The following is a 27,580-nucleotide window of genomic DNA, read 5'->3' on the forward strand; positions in this document are numbered from 1 at the left end:
TGACGTTTCACCAGCACGTAGAAAATACATTTTTAAAAAAATCTTTATACCTTCAAGTCTTACCAAAAACGGCTGTTGTTGGGTAGTCTGACCTGTTAAAGAAACAAGGAAATGGGTTCTTAGTGCAAAATGACTAAGCTTTTGGCAGAGAAAGGGGTACCAGGTTGCTTGATTCCTGAGTCTGGCCCATGAGATTGGGAGCGTGTCTGTGGGATTTTCCCTCTCTGATATGTCCAGGACACAGGTTAGTGGATAGGGGATCCCGGCATTCAGCAGAGTAATGTTGGTGTCCGTCACACAGCCCCTTGACTGCATCTGTGCTTTATTCAAGGGGTAGTGAGCCACAGATCTATCCTGTCCTCTGCCCCTCAAACACGTGTCCTCTAAGGATGACGCCGAGAGGCCAGAATAGCAGTCAATTGCTTTGATCCTCCTCTTTGTTGATGGAGCAGGACCGGTGTAGTTGACAGTTAAAAAACAAATTGCAAAGAAAGGGACCCCTGCTACAGATAAAGGTTTCTAGGGCAAGGAAAATACGAACAATGTCAGAACAACCCCGGCAATCCTATTAATTCAGATAACAATATCTCTAATTTTTATGGCTCCGACGGAATAAATTTCACATGTGTATCTTTATTGAAATTTATTGATCATCCATATTTTAAGCCAGTCTCAAGATTCATTACTCTACATTAGATATTATATATAAGACATAGTCCTATCCCACATTTATACCACAATCCCCTTCATACAAACTCTCATTCTCAGTTCAGACCTTTCACTCCACTAAAAATACACATAATGTCAGAAAGTATATATTTAACATGTCAATCTCATGTGTGTCACCAACGTGACATTTTGTAACATTTACTATGATGCAGCAGCTCAAATATATGCTTCATTTTTGACAATTGGAAGCAAAATTCAGTGTTTTCACAAATAAACAAAATTGCCCTTTATTTATTATGAATAATATCTACTACTTTCAAGATCGGGCATACTGCTCCTTGAGTCATGGGACTTAAATGTTTTTGTTCTCTCCAAAGTGGCAGACTGTTTATCAATTTGTGCGGCTTAAATTCTTTGTAGCTGACAGTTTAACCGTCCCTTGCTGTTAAAGGCAGAAAAAAGTGCTCTGAGGGGGCATGTCCTCCTGCATAAAGAAAATCAAATGTTTGCTTTTTCCACATCTGTTTGCGGACAGTGAGATATACAGCTTTTCTTTAACCAGTGAAGAATTACTAGATCTTGAAAGGGCACCATGCTCCAGCCATACCCAGTGAGCGCTCTTTGGATACTAAAAATCTAATAGTCTTTTGGCTTACTCATGAAAACGTTGCCAGGCATTCTTCATTATTTTATTTTTTTTCAAAATATGTTTTGACCGTTCCTCGATGTCCTTGTGCACTCACTACAAGGCTGTGCTGCTTCATTGCACAGATATTTTCAGTAGCAGCTATCGCTGTCTTCAGTTAAATAAAAAATGTATGTATGCACTTAAAAAGTTTTTTGATTAATGTATCATTGTTTTTGAACATCAGAAGATGCTAATCAACATTATAAAAGACAGACTTCATATGAAGGAACTTTTGTGTATGATATAAACCTAGAATATGGCTAACTGTTCCACTTATGGCGAAAATACTGAGAATAATTCTGCATATGTGGAACTTTAAAATCTACATGAATATAAGCTAACCTGACTTGCCTTCTTGTGTCAAGCCAGCTGTAGTCCAAATCGAGGTCCATTACCCGCTATAACAAAGAATATATTGACCACATGGATAAATGCTGACTCTGTCAATATTCTTTACACTTATCCGGCAGATAGATGTCAAACCTTGGAGTGTGTTCCTTTTCCATTCCAAAACGCTTAACATCTAAAGCACACACACCTGAAAAGGAATTGGAGGCATGCGATAACTGCCAAACTTGAATGAGAATATAATGAAAAGTAATTTGGCTCCACAGTTAAATGAACTGTTTGTTCTTCTTCCTTTCTTTATTTTGTGGTTTGATAGTGTTGCTATTTAACCAATAACCTGTTTGACGTTTTGTAGGGCAAGAGGACGAATCTACGTAAAAATGGCTCAGAAAGGATTGCACATGGCATGAGAGTGAAATTCAACCCACTGGCATTGCTCCTGGATTCATCTTTAGAAGGAGAATATGACCTTGTGCAGAGAATTATCTATGAGGTATTAATTTTTCCTGACTGATGTTAAAAAAAATAAAAAAAATCTTATTAAACGCTACAATGCCACTGCAACGCTTTATAAAACTGTGTATATGTAGTGTTAGGAATGTGCTAGACATAATCATGGAGAAGCATTTAACTGCAATAATCGTAGGATATATGTAGGAAGCTGGGTTCCGGTTGCAGTATTCCCCCCTCTTATTACCTGTTTTTTGATGCAACTTTGACTGAAGGGCACTGGGTTCCTGCTAACCAGATCCCCAGTGCCAGTGTTCCTTCTAAAAAAAAAAAACAAGTCACCTGGTCACTTGATCCCCAAGTGGCCAGGCCCTTTAGCACCTCTATAAGTCCCTAGTAAATGATACTCCGGGTACTTAGGGCATGGATACTGAAGAGGGGCCCTAAGAGCTGCAGCAAAACGTGTGCCACTCTGAGGGACCCAGCATCAACCTCATGCTGACTGTCATTGCAGGCAGCGTGACAAGGTGCTTCCTAAAAGGGAAAACACAATATACCACACTACCTAGGCAGGGTGCAATATGTTGTATGTGTGGACATATCTGCAAGAGTAGCATGCAGTGCCTGTTGAGTGGCCAAGTGAAAAATGAAAGTGCTAGATCTTGATACAAAATATGCTTCCCTAAAATGGAAAACACAACATGCCACACTGCCTAGGCAGGGAACAATATGTTATATGTGTGGACATATCTGCCAAATGAGGTATAGTGTGGACTCATCATACCAAAATGAGGTATAGCGTGCACGTAGCTCAGGGGTCAGAGGCTTAGCAGAGGCTAAAGTAGATAAAACTAATGCTCTCTTTTGTGGGAGTGTGGTTGAGCAGTTAGGCTTATCACAGGGCAGTGCAAAGCATTTGTTGTACACACACCGTGAAGAAATGAGGCACACACTCAATGGCCAATTGTTTTTATATAGCAACATTATAATTTATTGCTTATTTCTAGAACCAGAAGGTCTTTGTTTCAGGTAAGTACAGTTGTCAATAGGTATCAAGCATATGTTTCAAATGCACTTTGTATTTTTGCAGATAAAGTTTACAAATAACACTTTTCTATTTAAAATGTTGACAGTGCAAATTTTCATAGGAGTCAATTGGGTGGGGGGGGGGATGGGGGTGTTACGCGGTTAAAAGGTAAGTACACAACTTACGATTCCAGTCTTCAGGGGTTAGGATGTCCACAGGTCAAAGTTTAGGCTGACCCCAAAAGTGCACCACCAGAAACACAGGGCCATCTGGGTGCAGAGGTCAAAATTGGCGTCTGGTTTGCAATGGAATCCTATCAGAAAGCAGATTGCAGGTAAGTAGCGGCAGTTGCAGGACACAGGCTGGGTTGAGGGGGAGGGTGTAATATTTGGTCAGCACCGGGTGGGGCTGAGGGTTCACACCAAACACACCCCCTCAGCGGCACACGGGCGGCCAGGCGCAGGGTGCAAACAGAGCTGGGCACCCAATGCTTTTCAATAGGGGGACTCCGGGGCTCACAACAGATGCTGCAGGCTGGGTTCAGGGGGTCGGTTCCAGGAAACCAAAGGCTGGATGGGTAGGAGAGGCACCCGCTGGACGTTGCTGGACCGTCGGTCAGGTACCCAAAGCCAGAGGGCTGTGAGTGCAGAGGTCTTCTTGGGCATCGGGTATCTTCGTTGGATCCGCCTGCGGTCAGGGGGGTCCTCTGGATTCAGGCAGCAGGTGTTGTTGTGTTGGCCAGGAGAGGTCAACCCAGGGTGGACTCGAGGTCTGAATCGCCTAGGGACCTTCTCTGGTCAGGGCTCACAGATCTGGGATGGTTCTGGAGTACTTTTTGGAGGTTTCCTCTGGACAGGGAGTTCTTGGTCCTCTGCTGGACAGGAAGTCCTCTGGGGGTTTGTAGAGGTTGCTGGTTCTGCAGAATGTCGCATTCCTGCAGCCGGGGTCTTTGAAGCTGCAGACAGGCCAGTAGGGCTGGGACCAAGTTAGTTGTTATCTGGAGTCTTCACTGCTTGGGTTGGCTTGGCAGTCCTTCCTTCCTTCCTTCTTTCTTTTTGAGGTCGCCAGGAATCTTGTGACTAAGGTTCAGGGGTGCCCCTAAATACTAGATTTAGGGGCCTAACAGAGCGCACTAGCCAGTGGCTGTTGTCCTTGAGGATGGCTACACCCTTCCTATATCCACTCCCTTTGGGGAGGGAGGCACATTTCTATCCCCATTGGTTCCTCTCCTCCTAACCAAGATGGAGGATTCTGCAAGGAGGGCGTCACTTCAGCTCTGTACACCTTAGGAGTGGTCCCAGCTGAAGTTGTTGCGCCTCCTTGTTTTTCCTACTTTTCCTGCCGGACCTGCTGCCAAAAGTGGGGACTGGTCTGGGGCGGGCATCTCCTCTAGCTGGAGTGCCCTGGGGCACTGTAACAGGAGGCCTGAGCCGTTGAGGCTCATCGCCAAGTGTTACAATTCCTATGGGGGGAGAGGGGGTGAAGCACCTCCACCCAGAGCAGGCTTGGTTTCTGACCCCCAGAGACCACACAGCCTCTCACCCAATGGGGTCAGAAACCTGTCTGTTAGTGGCAGGTTGGCACAGACTGGTCAGCCTTGCACTAAAGGATTGGTTAAAATACAGGAGGCATCTCTAAGAGGCCCTTTGTGTGCAATAAATATTACACTGGCATCAATGTGGGTTTATTGTGCTGAGATGTTTGATACCAAACTTCTCGGTCTTCAGTGAAGCCATCATGGAGCTGTGAAGTTCATAATGACAAACTCCCTGCCCATGTACTTAATATTCTTTTAAAAAATGAGGCAAAACCCAATAACCCTTGGACCTGAGTAGATAAACAATAAACACAATTTATGGTCAAGAAGGGGGAAGTATATGCCTTGACTTCCACAGCAACATTAATTTATCAAGCAAATGAACTCCTTTTTCTCAATCCGGTATCCTTAAGTTAATTCATATTTTATTTCTTTGTAAAACCATTCACTATGACCTTTTAGATCAATCACAAATATTTCTTATAGTTTTTGATAAGTACTAGGTGCTCCTAAAATAAAAACACAGTGAAAGTGAATATTGTGATGCATAAAGTGCCAGTGTTATATGCAATATATACAAAAATGTGGTTAAAAACAGTGAACTTCCAAACGACTCCTTCAATCCAGGAGACAACGTAAAAAAAAAAATCAAAATATACGACGGAAGAGATGAGTGACAGAGAGAAGGAAAACCGCCGGACATATCCCCCGTTGGGGACACCAGTGGAATTCACATGTGGTAGCAGAATGAAGCAAGGTAGGGGGGTCATGGAAAACACCCCCTTTTGAATTTTGCCTGAACTGCCACCACAAATTTACCCAGCGCGACCTGTGCGAAGTCTACAATCTCTGCCTGCCAAGAAAGCACAGTGGCGAGGGCTCGAAAAGGTAAAGTGACCATTGAAAGCCTCGGGGAGGGAGGATGGGGTGAAAAAATGTCTCACATGGCAGCCCCGACATCCAAAAAAACAACGATCATGGGCCAGCTACGAGCAAGGGAGGTCCACGGATCCCAGACCAGGGATAGTGAAGAAGGCCAAACACAGAAACAGGCAAAAACCTTCACGGGGAAAGAAAGAAACCCCAAAAACAGCCAACACAAAAAAGAGACCATTGATGACACATGATGTCGAAAAGGCACTAGAGGAGGAAAAGAAGAGGCTTAGACTAGAGGCTGAAACGGCAGCACTCCTACAATGCAAAAAAGAGTTAGACGAAGCCCTAAAACAATTCAAGATACCACCAAAACCTTTTACAAGCACAGCTGTCGAGGAGGGAGAGACCGCCCTCGAGGCACCGGCAACCCCCGAGCCCCACGAAGAGGAAGCAGAGGAGGATTTCTATGACCCTGAGTGGGAATAAGCAATAGGGAGCTTGGTCTGGTGGCGAGCATCTCCACTAGCTGGCGTTCCCTTTGGCACTGTATTAGACGGCCTGAGCCTTTGAGGCTCACCGCCAAGTGTTATAGCCTAGTTAAAAGGGCAGCAGAAACATATAGCTTACCTTTGGAGGAATAGAAGGGATGTTCGTGCTTTCTATTGGAAACCCTCATGCCTGCAAGCAAGGGGAATCTGTATCTCCCAATGCTACCCAGCATACTGGACCAGTGCAAGGACGCCTTCACAGAACCCGCTGCAACAAAAGGGGTGACACCAGGAGTGGAGAAAAAATATAAACGTTCCCCAAAGGACCCCAAATATATCCAGGTGAACGCGATGGCGGACTCTATTGTCGTCACTACGGCAAGAAGGAGGAGCAGTGCACACACCTCCACAGGACCTCCTCCGGAAAGGGAAAGGAAGAGGCTGGACATGGTAGGGAGAAAGATGGAGAGGGAGGCATCAACACAATGGCGTATAGCAAACTCCAATACCCTCCTCAATAGGTATGGCGATCAGTAGTAGGACGAGATCTACGAGTTAATTAAAAGGCTTCCGGAAGAGGATAGGAAAAGGGCGACCATCCAAGAGGGGACAACCATCCTCAACACCATCCTAAAATCAGCAGTAAATGCTACCGACACAACCAGTAGACAAATCTTTCCGGGACACCCCTGAAGAGACACACATGGCTCAGAATCTCCAGGTTCAAGCCAGAAGTACAGGCCTCCTGTAGGAAGTTGGCTCTGTATGCACTATTTCAAAGTAAGGAATAGTATGCACAGAGTCCAAGGGTTCCCCTTAGAGGTAAGATAGTGGCAAAAAGAGATAATACTAATGCTCTATTTTGTGGTAGTGTGGTCGAGCAGTAGGCTTATCAAAGGAGTAGTGTTAAGCATTTGTTGTACACACACAGGCAATAAATGAGGAACACACACTCAAAGACAATTCCAGGCCAATAGGTTTTTGTATAGAAAAATATATTTTCTTAGTTTATTTTAAGAACCACAGGTTCAAATTTTACATGTAATAGCTCTTTTGAAAGGTATTGCAGGTAAGTACTCTAGGAACTTTGAATCATTACTTTAGCATGTATACTTTTTACATAAAACACAATAAGCTGTTTTAAAAGTGGACACAGTGCAATTTTCACAGTTCCTGGGGGAGGTAAGTTATTGTTAGTTTCAACAGGTAAGTAAGGCACTTACAGGTTTCAGTTTTTGGTCCAAGGTAGCCCACCGTTGGGGGTTCAGAGCAACCCCAAAGTTATCACACCAGCAGCCCAGGGCCGGTCAGGTGCAAAGGTCAAAGAGGTGCCCAAAACACATAGGCTATAATGGAGAGAAGGGGGTGCCCCGGTTCCAGTCTGCCAGCAGGTAAGTACCCGCGTCTTCGGAGAGCAGACCAGGGGGGTTTTGTAGGGCACCGGGGGGGACACAAAGTAGCACAGAAAGTACACCCTCAGCAGCGCGGGTGCAGTGTGCAAACAAGCGTCGGGTTTCCTTCAGTTTTCAATGGGAGACCAAGGGGTCTCTTCAGCGCTGCAGGCAGGCAAGGGGGGGGCTCCTCGGGGTAGCCACCACCTGGGCAAGGGAGAGGGCCTCCTGGGGGTCACTCCTGCACAGAAGTTCTGTTTCTTTAGGGGCTGGGGGCTGCGGGTGCAGGGTCTTTTCCAGCCGTCGGGAAATGGAGTTCAGACAGTCTCGGTCAGGGGGAGCCTGGGGAGTGGGGGCTCAGGGGGGACAACTTTGGTTACTCACAGTCGTAGAGTCGCCGGAGGGTCCTCCCTGAGTTGGTTGTTCTCCACCAGTCGAGTCGGGGTCGCCGGGTGCAGTGTTGCAAGTCTCACGCTTCTTGCGGGGAATTGCAGGGGTCTTTAAATCTGCTCCTTGTAACAAAGTTGCAGTTCTTTTGGAGCAGTGCCGCTGTCCTCTGGAGTTTCTTGTCTTTTTCGAAGCAGGGCAGTCCTCAGAGGATTCAGAGGTCGCTGGTCCCTTGGAAAGCGTCGCTGGAGCAGGTTCTTTGGAAGGCAGGAGACAGGCCGGTAAGTCTGGGGCCAAGGCAGTTGGTGTCTTCTGTTCTTCCTCTGCAGGGGTTTGTCAGCTCGGCAGTCCTTCTTCTTGTAGTTGCAGGAATTTAGTTTCTAGGTTCAGGGAGAGCCCTTAAATACTCAATTTAAGGGCGTGTTTAGGTCTGGGGGGTTAGTAGCCAATGGCTACTAGCCCTAAGGGTGAGTACACCCTCTTTGTGCCTCCTCCCAAGGGGAGGGGGTCACATCCCTAATCCTATTGGGGGAATCCTCCATCTGCAAGATGGAGGATTTCTAAAAGTTAGAGTCACTTCAGCTCAGGACACCTTAGGGGCTGTCCTGACTGGTCAGTGACTCCTCCTTGTTGCTTTCTTTGTTTCCTCCAGCCTTGCCGCCAAAAGTGGGGGCCGTGGCCGGAGGGGGCGGGCAACTCCACTAAGCTGGAGTGCCCTGCTGTGCTGTGACAAAGGGGTGAGCCTTTGAGGCTCACCGCCAGGTGTTACAGCTCCTGCCTGGGGGAGGTGTTAGCATCTCCACCCAGTGCAGACTTTGTTACTGGCCTCAGAGTGACAAAGGCACTCTCCCCATGGGGCCAGCAACATGTCTCTAGTGTGGCAGGCTGCTGGAACCAGTCAGCCTACACTGATAGTCGGTTAAGTTTCAGGGAGCACCTCTAAGGTGCCCTCTGTGGTGTATTTTACAATAAAATGTACACTGGCATCAGTGTGCATTTATTGTGCTGAGAAGTTTGATACCAAACTTCCCAGTTTTCAGTGTAGCCATTATGGTGCTGTGGAGTTCGTGTAAAACAGACTCCCAGACCATATATTCTTATGGCTACCCTGCACTTACAATGTCTAAGGTTTTGCTTAGACACTGTAGGGGTACAGTGCTCATGCACTGGTACCCTCACCTATGGTATAGTGCACCCTGCCTTAGGGCTGTAAGGCCTGCTAGAGGGGTGTCTTACCTATACTGCATAGGCAGTGAGAGGCTGGCATGGCACCCTGAGGGGAGTGCCATGTCGACTTACTCATTTTGTTCTCACTAGCACACACAAGCTGGTAAGCAGTGTGTCTGTGCTGAGTGAGGGGTCTCCAGGGTGGCATAACACATGCTGCAGCCCTTAGAGACCTTCCCTGGCATCAGGGCCCTTGGTACCAGAGGTACCAGTTACAAGGGACTTATCTGGATGCCAGGGTGTGCCAATTGTGGAATCAGTGGTACATTTTAGGTGAAAGAACACTGGTGCTGGGGCCTGGTTAGCAGGGTCCCAGCACACTTCTCAGTCAAGTCAGCGTCAGTATCAGGCAAAAAGTGGGGGGTAACTGCAACAGGGAGCCATTTCTTTACAAGGGTGTCAAAGGCCTGTTGGCATTCTACAGTCCAGTTTATTTTCTTGGAGGTAAGTTCTGTGAGGGCTGTCACTATGGATCCATATTCCTTCACAAACCTCCTGTAATACCCAGTCAAGCCAAGGAATGCCCTGACTTGAGTCTGGGGTTTTGGAGCTGCCCAGTCCAGAATAGTCTGGATCTTAGGCTGGAGTGGCTGAACTTGGCCTCCACCTACAAGGTGTCCTAAGTAAACCACAGTTCCCTGCCCTATCTGGCATTTGGATGCCTTGATAGAGAGGCCTACTGATTGCAGAGCCTTCAAAACCTTCTTCAGGGGGACCAGGTGATCCTGCCTGCTGGAGCTAAAGACAGCAATATCATCAAGATAAGCTGCACTAAAGGACTCCAAGCCAGCAAGGACTTGATTCACCAACCTTTGGAAGGTGGCAGGGGCATTCTTTAAACCAAAGGGCATAACAGTAAACTGATCATGCCCATCAGGTGTGGAGAATACTGTCTTTTATTTTGCTCCTGGTGCCATTTTGATTTGCCAGTACCCTGCAGTTAAGTCAAAGGTACTTAAGAATTTGGCAGCACCTAATTTGTCAATCAGTTCATCAGCCCTTGGAATGGGATGGGCGTCTGTCTTGGTGACAGAATTAAGTCCTCTGTAGTCCACACAAAACCTAATTTCTCTCTTTCCATCTTCGGTGTGAGGTTTGGGGACTAAGACCACTGGGCTAGCCCAGGGGCTGTCAGAGTGCTCAATGACTCCCAATTCCAGCATCTTGTGGACTTCCACTTTGATGCTTTCCTTAACTTGATCAGACTGTCTGAATATTTTGTTTTTGACAGGCATGCTGTCTCCTGTGTCCACATCATGGGTACACAGGTGTGTCTGACCAGGGGTTAGGGAAAAGAGCTCAGCAAACTGTTGAAGGACCTTCCTACAGTCAGATTGCTGTTGGCTAGAGAGGGTGTCTGAATAGATCACTCCATCAACTGAGCCATCTTTAGGGTTTGATGAGAGGAGATCAGGGAGAGGTTCCCTCTCAGCTTCCTGGTCCTCATCTGTTACCATCAACAGATTCACATCAGCCGTATCATGGAAGAGCTTAAGGCGGTTTACATGGATCACCCTCTTGGGGCTCCTGCTAGTGCCTAGGTCCACCAGGTAGGTGACCTGACTCTTCTTTTCTAGCACTGGGTAAGGGCCACTCCATTTGTCCTGAAGTGCCCTGGGAGCCACAGCCTCCAGAACCCAGACTTTCTGCCCTGGTTGAAATTCAACCATTGCAGCCTTTTGGTCATACCAAAACTTCTGGAGCTGTTGGCTGGCCTCAAGGTTTTTACTTGCCTTTTTCATGTATTCTGCCATCCTTGAACGTAGGCCAAGTACATAGTCCACTATGTCTTGTTTAGGCTCATGAAGAGGTCTCTCCCAGCCTTCTTTCACAGGAGCTAGTGGTCCCCTTACAGGGTGGCCAAACAGAAGTTCAAAGGGTGAGAACCCTACTCCCTTCTGAGGCACCTCTCTGTAAGCGAAAAGCAAACATGGCAAGAGGACATCCCATCTCCTTTTGAGTTTTTCAGGGAGTGCCATGATCATGCCACGTCTTGGTTTGTCCCAAATGCCCAGCAAGAGGAATATCATGGGCTTAGGTCAGTATGAACTCCCTAAACTCCTGAGGCACTACCACTCTCCTAGTGGCACCAGGTTTGGGATCTCTTGCCTCAGTGTAAAGGAGTCCATCTTCCCAATAGACCCTATGTGTTCCAGTTTTCTTGCCATTGGACTCTTCAGCAGCTTGCTGCCTAAGGCCTTCAAGAGAGGGACAGATTTCTTGCCCCTTACACAACTGCTCCCTTGAGGGCCCCCCTGGGCCTAGGAGCTCCACCTGATAAGGTTCTAACTCCAGAGGCTCAGTTCCCTCAGAGGGCAGAACTACTTCCTGAGAAGAGAGGTTCTCTTTTTGTTGTTGTGTTGCAGCTGGTTTCCCAGTTGTCTTTCCTTTTCTCTCGGTAGGCTGGGCCCTTTTTCCAGGCTCCAACTCTACTTTTTCACCCTGAGCCTTGCACTGTGCCCTTGTCTTGACACACACGAGTTCAGGGATACCCAGCATGGCTGCATGGGTTTTCAATTCTACCGACTCCAGGTCATTTCCAAGCAAACAGTCTACTGGGATATTTGAGGAGACCACCACCTGTTTCAGGCCATTGACTCCTCCCCACTCTAAAGTTACCATAGCCATGGGATGTACTTTAGTTTGATTGTCAGCGTTGGTGACTGGATAAGTTTGTCCAGCCAGGTATTGACCGGGGGAAACCAGTTTCTCTGACACCATGGTGACACTGGCACCTGTATCTCTCAGGCCTTCTACACTTGTCCCATTAATTAAGAGCTGCTGCCTGTATTTTTGCATGTTAGGAGGCTAGGCAACCAGTGTGGCTAAATCCACCCCACCCTCAGAGACTAATGTAGCTTCAGTGTGACACCTGATTTGCTCTGGGCACACTGTTGATCCCACTTGGAGACTAACCATTCCAGTGTTAGCTGGAGTGGAGTTAGAAGTGGTACTTTTCTTGGGACAGGCCTTGTCTCCAGTTTGGTGTCCAGGCTTACAGCTACGACACCAGGCCTTTTTGGGATCAAAGTTTTTACCCTTGTACCCAAAATTGTTTTGTGAAGAGGCTCTGGGCCCACCCTCCTGTGCAGGTTTTTGGGGGCCTGTAGAAGACTCTTTACTATTTTTATTTTTGGATGTCTCAACACTCTTGCCCTGGGGAGGCTTTGTGACCCCTTTCTTTTGGTCACCCCCTGTGGAAGTCTTGGTCACCCTAGTCTTGACCCAATGGTCCGCCTTCTTTCCCAATTCTTGGGGAGAAATTGGTCCTAGGTCTACCAGATGCTGATGCAGTTTTATCATTTGAACAATTACTTAACAGGTGTTCTTTCACAAATAAATTGTACAGCCTGTAAAGAAATGGCTCCCTGTTGCAGTTACCCCCCACTTTTTGCCTGATACTGATGCTGACTTGACTGAGAAGAGTGCTGGGACCCTGCTAACCAGGCCCCAGCACCAGTGTTCCTTCACCTAAAATGTACCATTGTATCCACAATTGGCACACCCTGGCATTCAGATAAGTCCCTTGTAACTGGTACTTCTAGTACCAAGGGCCCTGATGCCAAGGAAGGTCTCTAAGGGCTGCAGCATGTCTTATGCCACCCTAGAGACCCCTCACTCAGCACAGACACACTGCTTACAAGCCTGTGTGTGCTAGTGAGAACAAAATGAGTAAGTCGACATGGCACTCCCCTCAGGGTGCCATGCCAGCCTCTCACTGCCTATGCAGTATAGGTAAGACACCCCTCTAGCAGGCCTTACAGCCCTAAGGCAGGGTGCACTATACCATAGGTGAGGGTACCACTGCATGAGCATGGTACCCCTACAGTGTCTAAACAAAACCTTAGACATTGTAAGTGCAGGGTAGCCATAAGAGTATATGGTCTGGGAGTCTGTCAAACACGAACTCCACAGCACCATAATGGCTACACTGAAAACTGGGAAGTTTGGTATCAAACTTCTCAGCACAATAAATGCACACTGATGCCAGTGTACATTTTATTGTAAAATACACCACAGAGGGCACCTTAGAGGTGCCCCCTGAAACTTAACCAACTATCTGTGTAGGCTGACTGGTTCCAGCAGCCTGCCACACTAGAGACATGTTGCTGGCCCCATGGGGAGAGTGCCTTTGTCACCCTGAGGCCAGTAACAAAGCCTGCACTGGGTGGAGATGCTAACACCTCCCCCAGGCAGGAACTGTGACACCAGGCGGTGAGCCTCAAAGGCTCCCCCCTTTGTCACAGCCCAGCAGGGCACTCCAGCTTAGTGGAGTTGCCCGCCCCCTCCGGCCACGGCCCCCACTTTTGGCGGCAAGGCTGGAGGGAACAAAGAAAGCAACAAGGAGGAGTCACTGGCCAGTCAGGACAGCCCCTAAGGTGTCCTGAGCTGAGGTGACTCTAACTTTTAGAAATCCTCCATCTTGCAGATGGAGGATTCCCCCAATAGGGTTAGGATTGTGACCCCCTCCCCTTGGGAGGAGGCACAAAGAGGGTGTACCCACCCTCAGGGCTAGTAGCCATTGGCTACTAACCCCCCAGACCTAAACACGCCCTTAAATTTAGTATTTAAGGGCTACCCTGAACCCTAGAAAATGAGATTCCTGCAACTACAAGAAGAAGGACTGCCTAGCTGAAAACCCCTGCAGAGGAAGACCAGAAGACGACAACTGCCTTGGCTCCAGAAACTCACCGGCCTGTCTCCTGCCTTCCAAAGATCCTGCTCCAGCGACGCCTTCCAAAGGGACCAGCGACCTCGACATCCTCTGAGGACTGCCCCTGCTTCGAAAAGACAAGAAACTCCCGAGGACAGCGGACCTGCTCCAAGAAAGGCTGCAACTTTGTTTCCAGCAGCCTTGAAAGAACCCTGCAAGCCCCCCGCAAGAAGCGTGAGACTTGCAACACTGCACCCGGCGACCCCGACTCGGCTGGTGGAGATCCAACACCTCAGGAGGGACCCCAGGACTACTCTGATACTGTGAGTACCAAAACCTGAGCCCCCACAGCGCCGCCTGCAGAGGGAATCCCGAGGCTTCCCCTGACCGCGACTCTTTGAATCCAAAGTCCCGACGCCTGGGAGAGACCCTGCACCCGCAGCCCCCAGGACCTGAAGGACCGGACTTTCACTGGAGAAGTGACCCCCAGGAGTCCCTCTCCCTTACCCAAGTGGAGGTTTCCCCGAGGAATCCCCCCCTTGCCTGCCTGCAGCGCTGAAGAGATCCCGAGATCTCTCATAGACTAACATTGCGAACCCGACGCCTGTTTCTACACTGCACCTGGGCGCCCCCGCGCTGCTGAGGGTGAAATTTCTGTGTGGGCTTGTGTCCCCCCCGGTGCCCTACAAAACCCCCCTGGTCTGCCCTCCGAAGACGCGGGTACTTACCTGCAAGCAGACCGGAACCGGGGCACCCCCTTCTCTCCATTCTAGCCTATGTGTTTTGGGCACCACTTTGAACTCTGCACCTGACCGGCCCTGAGCTGCTGGTGTGGTGACTTTGGGGTTGCTCTGAACCCCCAACGGTGGGCTACCTTGGACCAAGAACTGAACCCTGTAAGTGTCTTACTTACCTGGTAAAACTAACCAAAACTTACCTCCCCCAGGAACTGTGAAAATTGCACTAAGTGTCCACTTTTAAAACAGCCATTTGTCAATAACTTGATAAGTATACATGCAATTTTTATGATTTAAAGTTCCTAAAGTACTTACCTGCAATACCTTTCAAATGAGATATTACATGTAGAATTTGAACCTGTGGTTCTTAAAATAAACTAAGAAAAGATATTTTTCTATACAAAAACCTATTGGCTGGATTTGTCTCTGAGTGTGTGTACCTCATTTATTGTCTATGTGTATGTACAACAAATGCTTAACACTACTCCTTGGATAAGCCTACTGCTCGACCACACTACCACAAAATAGAGCATTAGTATTATCTCTTTTACCACTATTTTACCTCTAAGGGGAACCCTTGGACTCTGTGCATGCTATTCCTTACTTTGAAATAGCACATACAGAGCCAACTTCCTACACAGCCCATCATAATCATTTACACCACTGCCTTGAATCCAACCATTCAGTGTTTTTACTGAGTAGTCCACAAAATCAACCCAGGTATGGCTCGAGGATTTTTGAGCCCCCCTGAATCTAATTCTATACTCCTCAGTGGAGAATCCAAAGCCCTCAATCAGGGTTCCCTTCATGAGGTCATAAGATTCTGCATCTTTTCCAGAGAGTGTGAGGAGTCTATCCCTACACTTTCCAGTGAACATTTCCCAAAGGAGAGCACCCCAGTGAGATCTGCTTACTTTTCTGGTTGCACAAGCCCTCTCAAAAGCTGTGAACCATTTGGTGATGTCATCACCATCTTCATAGGGTTAGGGAAAGAACACTGGTGCTGGGGCCTGGTTAGCAGGCCTCCGCATACTTTCAAATCAAAACTTAGCATCAGCAAAGGCAAAATGTCAGGGGGTAACCATGCCAAGGAGGCATTTCCTTACATTTGACATAAATCAAACTATGCAGGTACCTAGTTTTTTTCCCGAAAATGCTAAAGAATCAGGCGAAAAGGGTATTGCACACACCCTGGACGCAAGACATTCAATAAGGTACTACATGGAGAGAACAAAGCCATATGGGAAAACAAAACTACTGTTTGTCTCCTTTGCAGATAACACTATGGGAAAACGAGAAATTAAGAGCACAATTGCTAAATGGATTTCAGAAACTATACACATATGCACACAGGCAGGGGGAGAAACTGAACTCGACCCCAAGAGCACACACAACAATGAAAAAAGGAGTGACCATTGCCTTTGTAACAGACACTTTGTTACAAAATGTATGTATGGCAGCAATGGGGTCATCTTTACACGTATTCAAAAAACACTATTGCATTGATATTGAAATGGACTAGGAAGCACATGTGGGACAGTGTTAAAAATATCTGTGTACAAATATAACTCCATCTTCAACCCAAGTACCACAAATCCAACAAAACTGCTACAAAATTGATGTACAGCATGTGAATCCAGAAAAGATTCACGCGGCAAAACTAATAGTTTGGTACATGTAGATGTAGTTTTGCAGCCTAAAGAATTGGATTCGGAAGCAAAGCTGCCCACTACCACCAACAAGATGGAGAGGAGAAAGAAAATTGTAGATGGTGACCAAAGGTGGGAGCTTCTGGAGGAGGGGGATACAACATCAAAGGAAGCACCAAATGGGCAGAACCATTGACGCCCAATAACTAAAACAAAAAACAGAGGAAGGACTACAAAGTTGGAGAATTCCAGACCCAACCATTAGATGGCGGAATAATGCACATTATGTGAATCCAGAAAAGATTCATGCTGCAAAACTACTGTAGGAAGCGGGCTCTTTATATAGAATACCAAAAAGAAGTATGTTCTGTAAAGAGTCCAGGTATTCCCTTAGAAATGAACAGGGCTTTTTCTAAAAATCCTAAGTGTTTTATTTGTAGTGGTGTGGTTGAGGAGCTTAGGCTAATGAAAGGGGAGTGTTAGACATTTGTTGTATGTACACGGTCAGTAAATGATACACACTCAATAAAGAGATCCACACCAACTTAGAAAAATAACTTTTATTTGTATGTTTTTTTTTAACACCAAGTACATAATTATTGGGTAAGTACTCTTTAAGATAGAAATGTATACAGAAAAAATACAGTTATAACACAGTAATGTTATCCTGTGAGGAAAGAAACATAAACTTACAGGACCAGTCATCAGTAGTGAAGTGAGTATGGAGCCAGGTCCGAGGCAGCTCCAAGAGTTCACTTTAGGAGATACTTGGCATCCGGGTGCAGAGGTGAGCTACAGGGTCGGGTGTCCCATTCACTTTCATGGTAAATGGTCCTAGGGAAAAGAGGCTGCAAGTGGGGACTGAGTGACCAGTCCGGCTGAATCCAAAGGGGAGCTCAAGAATTGAAAGCCTTGGGTGTGCAAGCACACTGTCGGTCCACAGCAGCTCGGGTTGGGGGGCGCGTGTGCAGTGGGTGTTTGTCCGGCGGGGTCACGTTGTGAAGACTCCTAGCGTTCATTGGTTCCTACACAGAAGAGGCTGCAGCTGGCGTCTGGGGGTTCAGTCTGGCCGAATCCAAGATGGTGGTCTGCTCTGGAGCTCCTTGGCACCTCTTTGGTGCAGTGGTGCTTTTAGATGTTCCGTTTCCACAGTCTGGGGCTCTCACGTTTTTTTTCTTGGGTGCCTGCAGGGTGCAGGGAGATGCTGGTTGTTCCTCAAAGCGCTGGCGGTCCTCCCAGGCTTTTGGAAGCAGAGCAGCTGCAGGAAGAGACAACTTTGGCACAGTTGTCGAGGGCAGCACTCAGACCGGCAGGGTTGGGGAGGGCCAAATCAGTTACTGCTCCTCAGTTCTTGCTTTTCGAGGGTCTTTGGTATCCTCCTACTTCAGTAGAATCTAAGTTCTTAGATTTAGGAGCATTGTACTCAGCTATAGGAAGCCATTATGTAGGTGGGTAACTCGTTTTGAACAGTGCCCAGTACATACCTTAAGATGGCTTCCCTTTTCACTTGTAATGCCCAGGAATTGACTTAGACATCACGAGGGCATATCTGCTCATGCTCATGTCACACAGCCTGCAATAGCAGCTTGCATGAGTGTGGTGAGTGGTCCCTTAAGGTGGAACAATACATGCTACAGCCCTTAGGGATCCTCTTTAGTACCCATGACCTAGGTACTAGGTGTACCATTTACTAGTGACTTACAAGGGTAGGGAAGGTAATGCCAATTTGGGAACAATTGCACAGTTTTAGGGAAAGATCTGTCACAGGGGACCAAGCTAACAGGAACCCAGTATACTTAAGTCAAAATTGCATCAAATACCAGGAAAAAAGAGGTGGTGACCATGTCAAAAGGGGTGCTTTCCTACAACTACACCTATAGGTAAAAAAAACTATTCATTGTGTGGTGTTGGTAGGTTTCATTGGATGACATCTTTCCCCAAGCTAAAAACTGGAATGAAGCAAATTCATGAGTTTCATGTAGTCTTGTTACGGCAAAATGTAAACTCAACCTAGCTACAAGTTCGTCTTCTCCACGTTTGTGACCTAGGTGATACGCTTGTTTTTATGAGGAGTGGTGTAGAAAAGTAGGATGGTATGATGTTTTATATTATCTGGTAATTTTATGTATTGTCAGAGCAAAGTTTTACAAAATGTCTGAGTGAATGCAGTGAGATGTTTACAAAACATTTCATGTATCTCTGTAGTATTGTGTTGTAAGTTTATGCTACAAGCTGAGTTTGTGCCCAAAACAGTACTCCACATCCCAGCAACTGTTGTTTAAGGGTTATGGTTGCACTGATTTCTTTGACCTCTCCCAAAACGAGAGGGTTCAGAGTAAATTCCTTAATCACAAAAGCTCCAGCATCTCGTAACATTAGTGAATCAGTTATCCTCTTTAACATGTAGCATTTCTCATGCTTTGGCTCAGTCTGTGAATCCAAGATTTATTAGTATTGCGTTGTGCCCAGGAGTCTATCGGATTTTACCTGCATGTTATTCCTTTAGGTTGACGACCCCAGCCTGCCCAACGATGAAGGTATAACGGCACTTCACAATGCTGTGTGTGCTGGACACACTGAGATTGTCAAGTTTCTGGTGCAGTTCGGAGTTAATGTAAATGCAGCAGACAGTGATGGCTGGTAAGGAATTCTGAAACTGACTGTTCTTGTGATTCTCATTTAGGTCTCCCAAAATGTGGTTTGATTTCTATTTAGTTCATCCAACTCTGAGTTACAGTTTTGTTTAGTTGAATCCTATGTAGGAGTAATCTGGAATATGGGCTACTTCATATGTGCTCACTTTTATTACTTCATTTTTTGATGTTTAAGAAGTACTCTGTATTTTGTTTTTTAGGGCCTAGGTTACAATGTTTATGTAAGAAAATTACTGAACTTCAAGGCCAGTGTGACTTGTGGTACATGAATGTCCAACTATTATAGACACCGCTTGTTGCTTTAACTAACTAATATACAAGGTATATAGGAAAGCATCCATATGAAAAGCACCTTTAAAACTTTTGAGCCTGACCTACCACATCAATTAATTTTGTTCTTAAAGTGCTGGATTTATAGGATTATAAAAGCTTCACAGCTTTATGCATCCTCCCTGTTTTTGGCTGCTCCAGTATTTTTGCTTTTGCATAGCTGATAGCAGAAATTCATCTTTCAGTGCTCTGTTTGTGAACACAAAGGGGTTCTTCATGAAGTATGTTTTGTAACATTAATCTTTTCTGGATTCACATGCTGTGTATTCTGCCATTTAGTGGTTGGGTCCGGAATTATCCAACTTTTTAATCCTTTTTAGGGTCGAGCCTGCATTGCATGCGCTCGCGCATGCGTATCGCAGCGAGACGCTTTAGTATTTAGAAAAGGGCTCGGAGCCTTGTCAACTTCACGTCAGTGTTTTTTATTGGTTCGTGGGCTTGCCTAATAAAATCTGCTTGCTTTCATTAGTCGAAGGCACGCATACGTCATGCCTTTTCCGGTAGCTAGCCCTCCTCGAGCGCAGCGACCAAATACAGAAAACATGCGAGGCTCGCTGTTTTCCATCGGGCTTGTGGACTTCTTTTTCTCTAATTTACAAGCGCGAACTCGCTTGGCAGAAGTCGAGCGCTTTACATAGTTAATTTAACTTTTTCGGGTTATGTACGTAAATGCACTTTTGCCCGCTAGGTGAAAAGTCTGGTTAGGAGTTTACAACGTGATCAGCTCTAACATGAGCAAACGCGAGACCCGTTACATTGTAAATGCTTGTTATTTTTTGTCCTTTCTTTGTTTTTTGTTTTTGTTGTCTCTTATCTACCAAATCTGAAGAACACCAGAGAAGGAATACCGTAGGAATCAAGAAGAAGTGGAATTGATGGATAACCAGTTTGGGGAGTGGCGTTGGGGTGGGGAGAGGGGAGTTTGGGGCACTCTGTCCCGATGGCCTAGAAGGAGAAGAATCCATTCCAGTTCTGCCCAAATTGCCATCACAAATTTGCATGGAAGGATCAACACCCAGTTGCGTACCACCCAATGCAAGGGCAAGGTACCATCCCATCCCTGAGAGGCCTGGGTTTGTCGAGCGACGAGGAGGGGAGTGTGACCAAAGGGGCCTGGGGAGAAACATTGGACGTCGGCTTGAGAATCGCCAACATCGAGCCCCAGGCAAACTAGAAAAAGCAAAGGTAAGAGAGACACTGAAAAAAGACTGAGTCATGAAAATCTGACTCTAAAGGAGCCTCGATGTCGAAACACTCGCTGACCGAAGGGGCATGAGACTGAGAAACCCCACTGGTCCCTCAAAAGGGATACCAGTGGAGGAAAAACTTAGAAGGATGGTCGAGGGGAAAGATGCTTCGGCATCGAAAAACAAGAAGGCCCAGAAGGAGCACCGAAGCTCAACCACAGCCACGTCGTTGAAGGATTCTTTGATGTTGAAGAGCTAATCTCGTCGATGCCAAAGAAATTTCTGTGGAAATTGAGAGAAAAGGGTGACTCCGTGTAAGGAAATGCCTCCTTGCCATGGTTACCCCCTGACTTTTTGCCTTTGCTGATGCTATGTTTTGAATTGAAAGTGTGCTGAGGCCTGCTAACCAGGCCCCAGCACCAGTGTTCTTTCCCTAACCTGTACTTTTGATTCCACAATTGGCACACCCTGGCATCCAGGTAAGTCCCTTGTAACTGGTACCCCTGGTACCAAGGGCCCTGATGCCAGGGAAAGTCTGTAAGGGCTGCAGCATATCTTATGCCACCCTGGGGACCCCTCACTCAGCACAGACACACTGCTTGCCAGCTTGTGTGTGCTGGTGAGAACAAAACAAGTAAGTTGACATGGCACTCCCCTCAGGGTGCCATGCCAACCTCACACTGCCTATGCAGTATAGATAAGTCACCCCTCTAGTAGGCCTTACAGCCCTAAGGCAGGGTGCACTATACCATAGGTGAGGGCACCAGTGCATGAGCACTGTGCCCCTACAGTGTCTAAGCCAAACCTTAGACATTGTAAGTGCAGGGTAGCCACAAGAGTATATGGTCTGGGAGTCTGTCAAACACGGACTCCACAGCACCATAATGGCTACACTGAAAACTGGGAAGTTTGGTATCAAACTTCTCAGCACAATAAATGCACACTGATGCCAGTGTACATTTTATTGTAAAATACACCCCAGAGGGCACCTTAGAGGTGCCCCCTGAAACCTAATCCAACTACCCGTGTAGGCTGACTGGTTCTAGCAGCCTGCCACAATCGAGACATGTTGCTGGCCACATGGGGAGAGTGCCTTTGTCACTCTGTGGCCTGTAACAAAGCCTGCACTGGGTGGAGATGCTATCACCTCCCCCAGGCAGGAGCTGTAAAACCTGGCGGTGAGCCTCAAAGGCTTTACCCCCTTTGTTCCAGCACCGCAGGGCACTCCAGCTAGTGGAGTTGCCCGCCCCCTCCGGTCACGGCCCCACTTTTGGCGGCAAGGCCGGAAGAGATAATGAGAATAACAAGGAGGAGTCACTGGCCAGTCAGGACAGCCCCTAAGGTGTCTTGAGCTGAAGTGACTCTAACTTTTAGAAATCCTCCATCTTGCAGATGGAGGATTCCCCCAATAGGGATAGGAATGTGCCCCCCTCCCCTTGGGAGGAGGCACAAAGAGGGTGTACCCACCCTCAGGGCTAGTAGCCATTGGCTACTAACCCCCCAGACCTAAACACGCCCTTAAATTTAGTATTTAAGGGCTTCCCTGAACCTAAGAATTTAGATTCCTGCAACTTACCGAAGAAGAAGACTGCTGAGCTGAAAACCCCTGCAGAAGAAGAAAGAAGACACCAACTGCTTTGGCCCCTGTCCTACCGGCCTGTCTCCTGCCTTCTAAAGAAACCTGCTCAAGCGACGCTTTCTCCAGGACCAGCGACCTCTGAATCCTCAGAGGACTGCCCTGCTTCCAAGAGACCAAGAAACTCCAGAGAACAGCGGCCCTGTTCAACGAAGACTGCAACTTTGTTTCCAGAGGAGCAGATTTAAAGACCCCTGCAATCCCCGCAAGAAGCGTTAGACTTGCAACACTGCACCCGGCGACCCCGACTCGACTGGTGGAGAAACAACACCTCAGGGAGGACCCTCCGGCGACTCCGAGACTGTGAGTAACCAAAGTTGTCCCCCCTGAGCCCCCACAGCGACGCCTGCAGAGGGAATCCCGAGGCTCCCCCTGACCGCGACTGCCTGACTCTAAAATCCCGACGGCTGGAAAAGACCCTGCACCCGCAGCCCCCAGCACCTGAAGGATCGGTACTCCAGTGCAGGAGTGACCCCCAGGAGGCCCTCTCCCTTGCCCAGGTGGTGGCTACCCCGAGGAGCCCCCCCTTGCCTGCCTGCATCGCTGAAGAGACCCCTTGGTCTCTCATTGAAACCTATTACAAACCCGACGCTTGTTTTCACACTGCACCCGGCCGCCCCCGCGCTGCTGAGGGTGTACTTTCTTTGTGGACGTGTCCCTCCCCCCCCCTCCCCCCCCCCCCCCGGTGCCCTACAAAACCCCCCTGGTCTGCCCTCCGGAGACGCGGGTACTTACCTGCTGGCAGACTGGAACCGGGGCACCCCTTCTCCATTGAAGCCTATGTGTTTTGGGCACCACTTTGAACTCTGCACCTGACCGGCCCTGAGCTGCTGGTGTGGTGACTTCGGGGTTGCTCTGAACCCCCAACGGTGGGCTACCTTGGACCCCAATTTGAACCCCGTAGGTGGTTTACTTACCTGCAAGAACTAACATTACTTTACCTCCCCCAGGAACTGTTGAAAATTGCACTGTGTCCACTTTTGAAATAGCTATATGTGTTTTATTTGAAAAGTATATATGCTATTGTGATTATTCAGAGTTCCTAAAGTACTTACCTGCAATACCTTTCAAATGAGATATTACATGTAGAATTTGAACCTGTGGTTCTTAAAATAAACTAAGAAAATATATTTTTCTGTAACAAAACCTATTGGCTGGATTTGTCTCTGAGTGTGTGTTCCTCATTTATTGCCTGTGTGTATGTACAACAAATGCTTAACACTACTCCTTGGATAAGCCTACTGCTCGACCACACTACCACAAAATAGAGCATTAGTATTATCTCTTTTTGCCACTGTCTTACCTCTAAGGGGAACCCTTGGACTCTGTGCATGCTATTCCTTACTTTGAAATAGCACATACAGAGCCAACTTCCTACACTCCGCGAAGCAAAAATGGTCTTCTTACTCTAAAAAGGTAAGGAATTTAACAAATCCTTAAAACCTTTTCGAATTCAGCTCAGGACCTCAACACCAAAAGAGCGGGGGGGAACCGTCGATGAGATTGAAGCCTTTTTGACCCCCAGAACCTCAAGAAGAGGAGGAACTCTTCTGCGAGAAAGAAGAACAGTGGGAGACCTTGTATCAGGGCTTCAGCTGAGTTGTAGTATTTGGAGTGCCACTGGCAAGACCTAGAAACAGATTTCCCAGAAGAAGCTGTTGACCCCTATCTATTGAGGCCTTCATCTCCTGACGACATCAGGATCTAGAATGAGGTGATCAAGAAGGCTGCTGATTAATATGGGGTCCAGCTACAGGAGGAAAATCTACTATCCTGTTTCTTCCTAGAGATACTATTACCATCTCAAGCCAAGAACCAGTTCCTGGCAATGCTTCATAGTGTGCTAGATCAAGGGAGAAAAGCATTCAAAAAGAGCCTGTCACTTGCAGATCTGTGATACCTGAGGGCAGAGAAGAAATATAAGGTTCGATGGCATCTGTCGCTGTAGATACGCATGTTCTGCAATAGCTCGCCATCTGGTGTTGGGCCGGAGTGTTACAAGTTGTTTTTCTTCGAAGAAGTCTTTCGAGTCACGGGACCGAGTGACTCCTCCTTTTGTCTCCATTGCGCATGGGCGTCGACTCCATCCTCGATTGTTTTTTTTTTCCGCCATCGGGTTCGGACGTGTTCCTGTCGCTCCGAGTTTCGGAACGGAAAAAATAGTTAATTTCGGAAGATTTTCGTCGGTATTGTTGCGTTCGGGATCGGCGTACTTAGATTCAACACCGCATCGAAGATCGAAGAGCTCCGGTGCCCTTCGGGGTAGTTTTTCGATCCTCCGTCGGGGCCTGGTCGGCCCGACCGCGTGCTGAGGAACGCCGATGGAACGGACCCCGTTCCGTTTCTGCCCCAAATGCCACAATAAATACCCCTACACAGACCAACACTTGGTCTGCAACCTGTGCCTGTCACCTGAGCACAGCGAAGACACCTGCGAGGCCTGTCGTGCGTTCCGGTCCCGAAAAACACTACGAGACCGTCGAGCCAGAAGACTTCAAATGGCGTCCGCACCGACAGCCCAACGGGAGTTCGAGGAACAGGAAGAGGAAGGTACCTTCTCGATCCAAGACTCAGACTCCGAAGGATTCGACGATACACAAACCGTGAGTAAGACGTCGAAAACCACACAAAGAAACATTTACAAGGCCCAGGGGACGCCACTGCCACCAGGCCATGGCTCAACCCATACAATCGGTGACCGACCGTCGGCACCGAAAAAGGCCCAAACAGTGCCGAGATCGTCCGACTCCGGTCGAGACACCGGCACGCAGCCTTCTCGGGACCGAGAAAGTGCTGGAGACAAGCCTCGACACCGAGATGCCGGTGTGGACACGGCTCGACGCCGAGACAGCGGCACCGAAACAGATCGACGCCGAGAGGTTTCGGCACCGAAAAGGAAAAAAGTCACCTCGGAGCCGAAAAAACACGCAGACACAGTTTCGACGCCGAAACAAACTGCAAGCGACCCAGCTTCAGGCTCTTATACAGAAGAGCACTCGCTAACCTCCCAAATGCAGAAGCATAGGTTTGAGGAAGAGCTACAAGCAACTGATGCGGACCATACGCAAAAGCGTATCTTCATTCAGCAGGGGACAGGAAAAATAAGCACCCTTCCCCCCATTAGGAGAAAGAGAAGGTTGGAGTTCCAGGCGGAACAAGTACCACAACCAAAAGTGGTGAAAAGAGTTACACCACCACCCTCTCCTCCGCCCGTGATTAACGTTTCACCAGCACAAACGCCATCACACTCCCCAGCTCACACCACCATGAGCCAGGGTGACCAAGACCAGGACGCATGGGACCTATACGACGCCCCAGTGTCAGATAACAGCCCAGAGGCATACCCTACAAAACCATCTCCACCAGAAGACAGCACCGCGTACTCTCAGGTGGTGGCTAGAGCAGCACAATTTCACAACGTAAGCCTCCACTCAGAACAGGTCGAGGATGATTTCCTGTTCAACACACTCTCCTCCACCCACAGCTCCTACCAAAGCCTGCCTATGCTCCCTGGTATGCTCCGGCACGCAAAAGACATATTTAAGGACCCGGTCAAAAGTAGGGCAATCACACCAAGGGTGGAAAAAAAGTATAAGCCGCCTCCTACAGACCCGGCTTTCATCACAACACAGCTGCCACCAGACTCTGTTGTTGTAGGAGCAGCTAGGAAAAGGGCCAACTCTCACACATCTGGAGATGCACCACCCCCAGATAAAGAAAGCCGCAAGTTTGATGCAGCTGGTAAAAGAGTCGCAGCACAAGCTGCAAACCAGTGGCGCATCGCGAACTCCCAGGCACTACTTGCGCGCTATGACAGAGCCCACTGGGACGAGATGCAACATCTCATTGAACATCTGCCCAAAGACTTCCAAAATAGGGCAAAACAAGTGGTTGAGGAGGGACAGGCCATCTCCAACAACCAGATCCGCTCCTCCATGGACGCTGCAGATACAGCTGCACGGACAATTAATACATCTGTAACTATCAGAAGGCATGCATGGCTCCGAACGTCTGGATTTAAACCAGAGATTCAACAAGCAGTTCTCAATATGCCTTTTAATGAAAAAGAACTGTTCGGTCCAGAAGTGGACACAGCGATTGAGAAACTCAAAAAAGATACGGACACTGCCAAAGCCATGGGCGCACTCTACTCCCCGCAGAGCAGAGGGAATTACAGCTCATTCCGTAAAACGCCCTTTCGAGGGGGGTTTCGGGGTCAAAGCACACAAGCCAGCACCTCACAAGCCACACCGTCCAGTTACCAAGGACAGTATAGAGGAGGTTTTCGGGGACAATATAGAGGAGGGCAATTCCCTAGAAATAGAGGAAGATTCCAAAGCCCCAAAACCCCTACTACTAAACAGTGACTCACATGTCACTCACCCCCTCCACACAACACCAGTGGGGGGACGAATAGGTCATTATTACAGAGCATGGGAGAAAATCACTACAGACACTTGGGTTCTAGCAATTATCCAACATGGTTACTGCATAGAATTTCTACAGTTCCCTCCAAACATACCACCAAAAGCACAAAATTTAACAACACACCATTCCAATCTCCTAGAGATAGAAGTGCAGGCACTATTGCAAAAGAATGCAATCGAATTAGTGCCAAACACACAAATAAACACAGGAGTTTACTCACTGTACTTTCTGATACCAAAGAAGGACAAAACACTGAGACCAATCCTAGACCTCAGAGTAGTCAACACTTTCATCAAATCAGACCACTTCCACATGGTCACACTACAAGAAGTATTGCCATTGCTAAAGCTGCACGACTACATGGCAACTTTAGACCTCAAGGATGCTTATTTCCATATACCAATTCACCCATCGCACAGGAAATACCTAAGGTTTGTATTCAAAGGAATACATTACCAATTCAAGGTACTGCCTTTCGGATTAACAACCGCACCAAGAGTCTTTACCAAATGTCTAGCGGTAGTCGCTGCACACATCAGAAGGCAGCAAATACATGTGTTCCCATATCTAGACGACTGGCTAATCAAGGCCCATTCGTTAATAGAGTGCTCAAATCACACAAATCATATCATACAAACCCTCTTCAAACTAGGGTTCACCGTCAATTTCACAAAATCCAAGATTCGGCCACGCAAGGTACAACAATACCTGGGAGCCATAATAGACACATCAAAAGGAGTAGCCACTCCAAGTCCACAAAGAATTCAAAATTTCAACACCATCATACAACGCATGTATCCAACACAAAAGATACAAGCAAAGATGGTATTACAACTCCTAGGCATGATGTCATCATGCATAGCCATTGTCCCAAACGCAAGACTGCACATGAGGCCCTTACAACAATGCCTAGCATCACAGTGGTCTCAAGCACAGGGTCACCTTCTAGATCTGGTGTTAATAGACCGCCAAACTTACCTCTCGCTTCTGTGGTGGAACAACATAAATTTAAACAAGGGGCGGCCTTTCCAAGACCCAGTGCCACAATACGTAATAACAACAGATGCTTCCATGACAGGGTGGGGAGCACACCTCGATCAACACAGCATACAAGGACAATGGAACGTACATCAAACAAAACTACATATCAATCACCTAGAACTTCTTGCAGTTTTTCAAGCACTAAAAGCTTTCCAACCAATAATAGTTCACAAATA

At 47.5% G+C, this 27,580-nt stretch overlaps 1 protein-coding gene across 2 annotated transcripts in view; it reads left to right on the top strand.

Annotated features, from left to right (window-relative positions):
* The window catches only part of TP53BP2 (tumor protein p53 binding protein 2), a 317,637-nt gene that overhangs the window by 203,654 nt on the left and 86,403 nt on the right, over positions 1-27,580 (top strand). For both annotated transcript variants that reach the window (XM_069233831.1, XM_069233830.1), the window contains exons 14-15: positions 2,061-2,198; positions 18,635-18,768. In XM_069233831.1, the coding sequence (XP_069089932.1) occupies positions 2,061-2,198; positions 18,635-18,768 (272 nt within the window). The remainder of the gene's footprint in view (positions 1-2,060; positions 2,199-18,634; positions 18,769-27,580) is intronic.

The sequence above is a fragment of the Pleurodeles waltl genome, chromosome 5, assembly GCF_031143425.1.
Source record: "Pleurodeles waltl isolate 20211129_DDA chromosome 5, aPleWal1.hap1.20221129, whole genome shotgun sequence".
NCBI lineage: Eukaryota > Metazoa > Chordata > Amphibia > Caudata > Salamandridae > Pleurodeles > Pleurodeles waltl.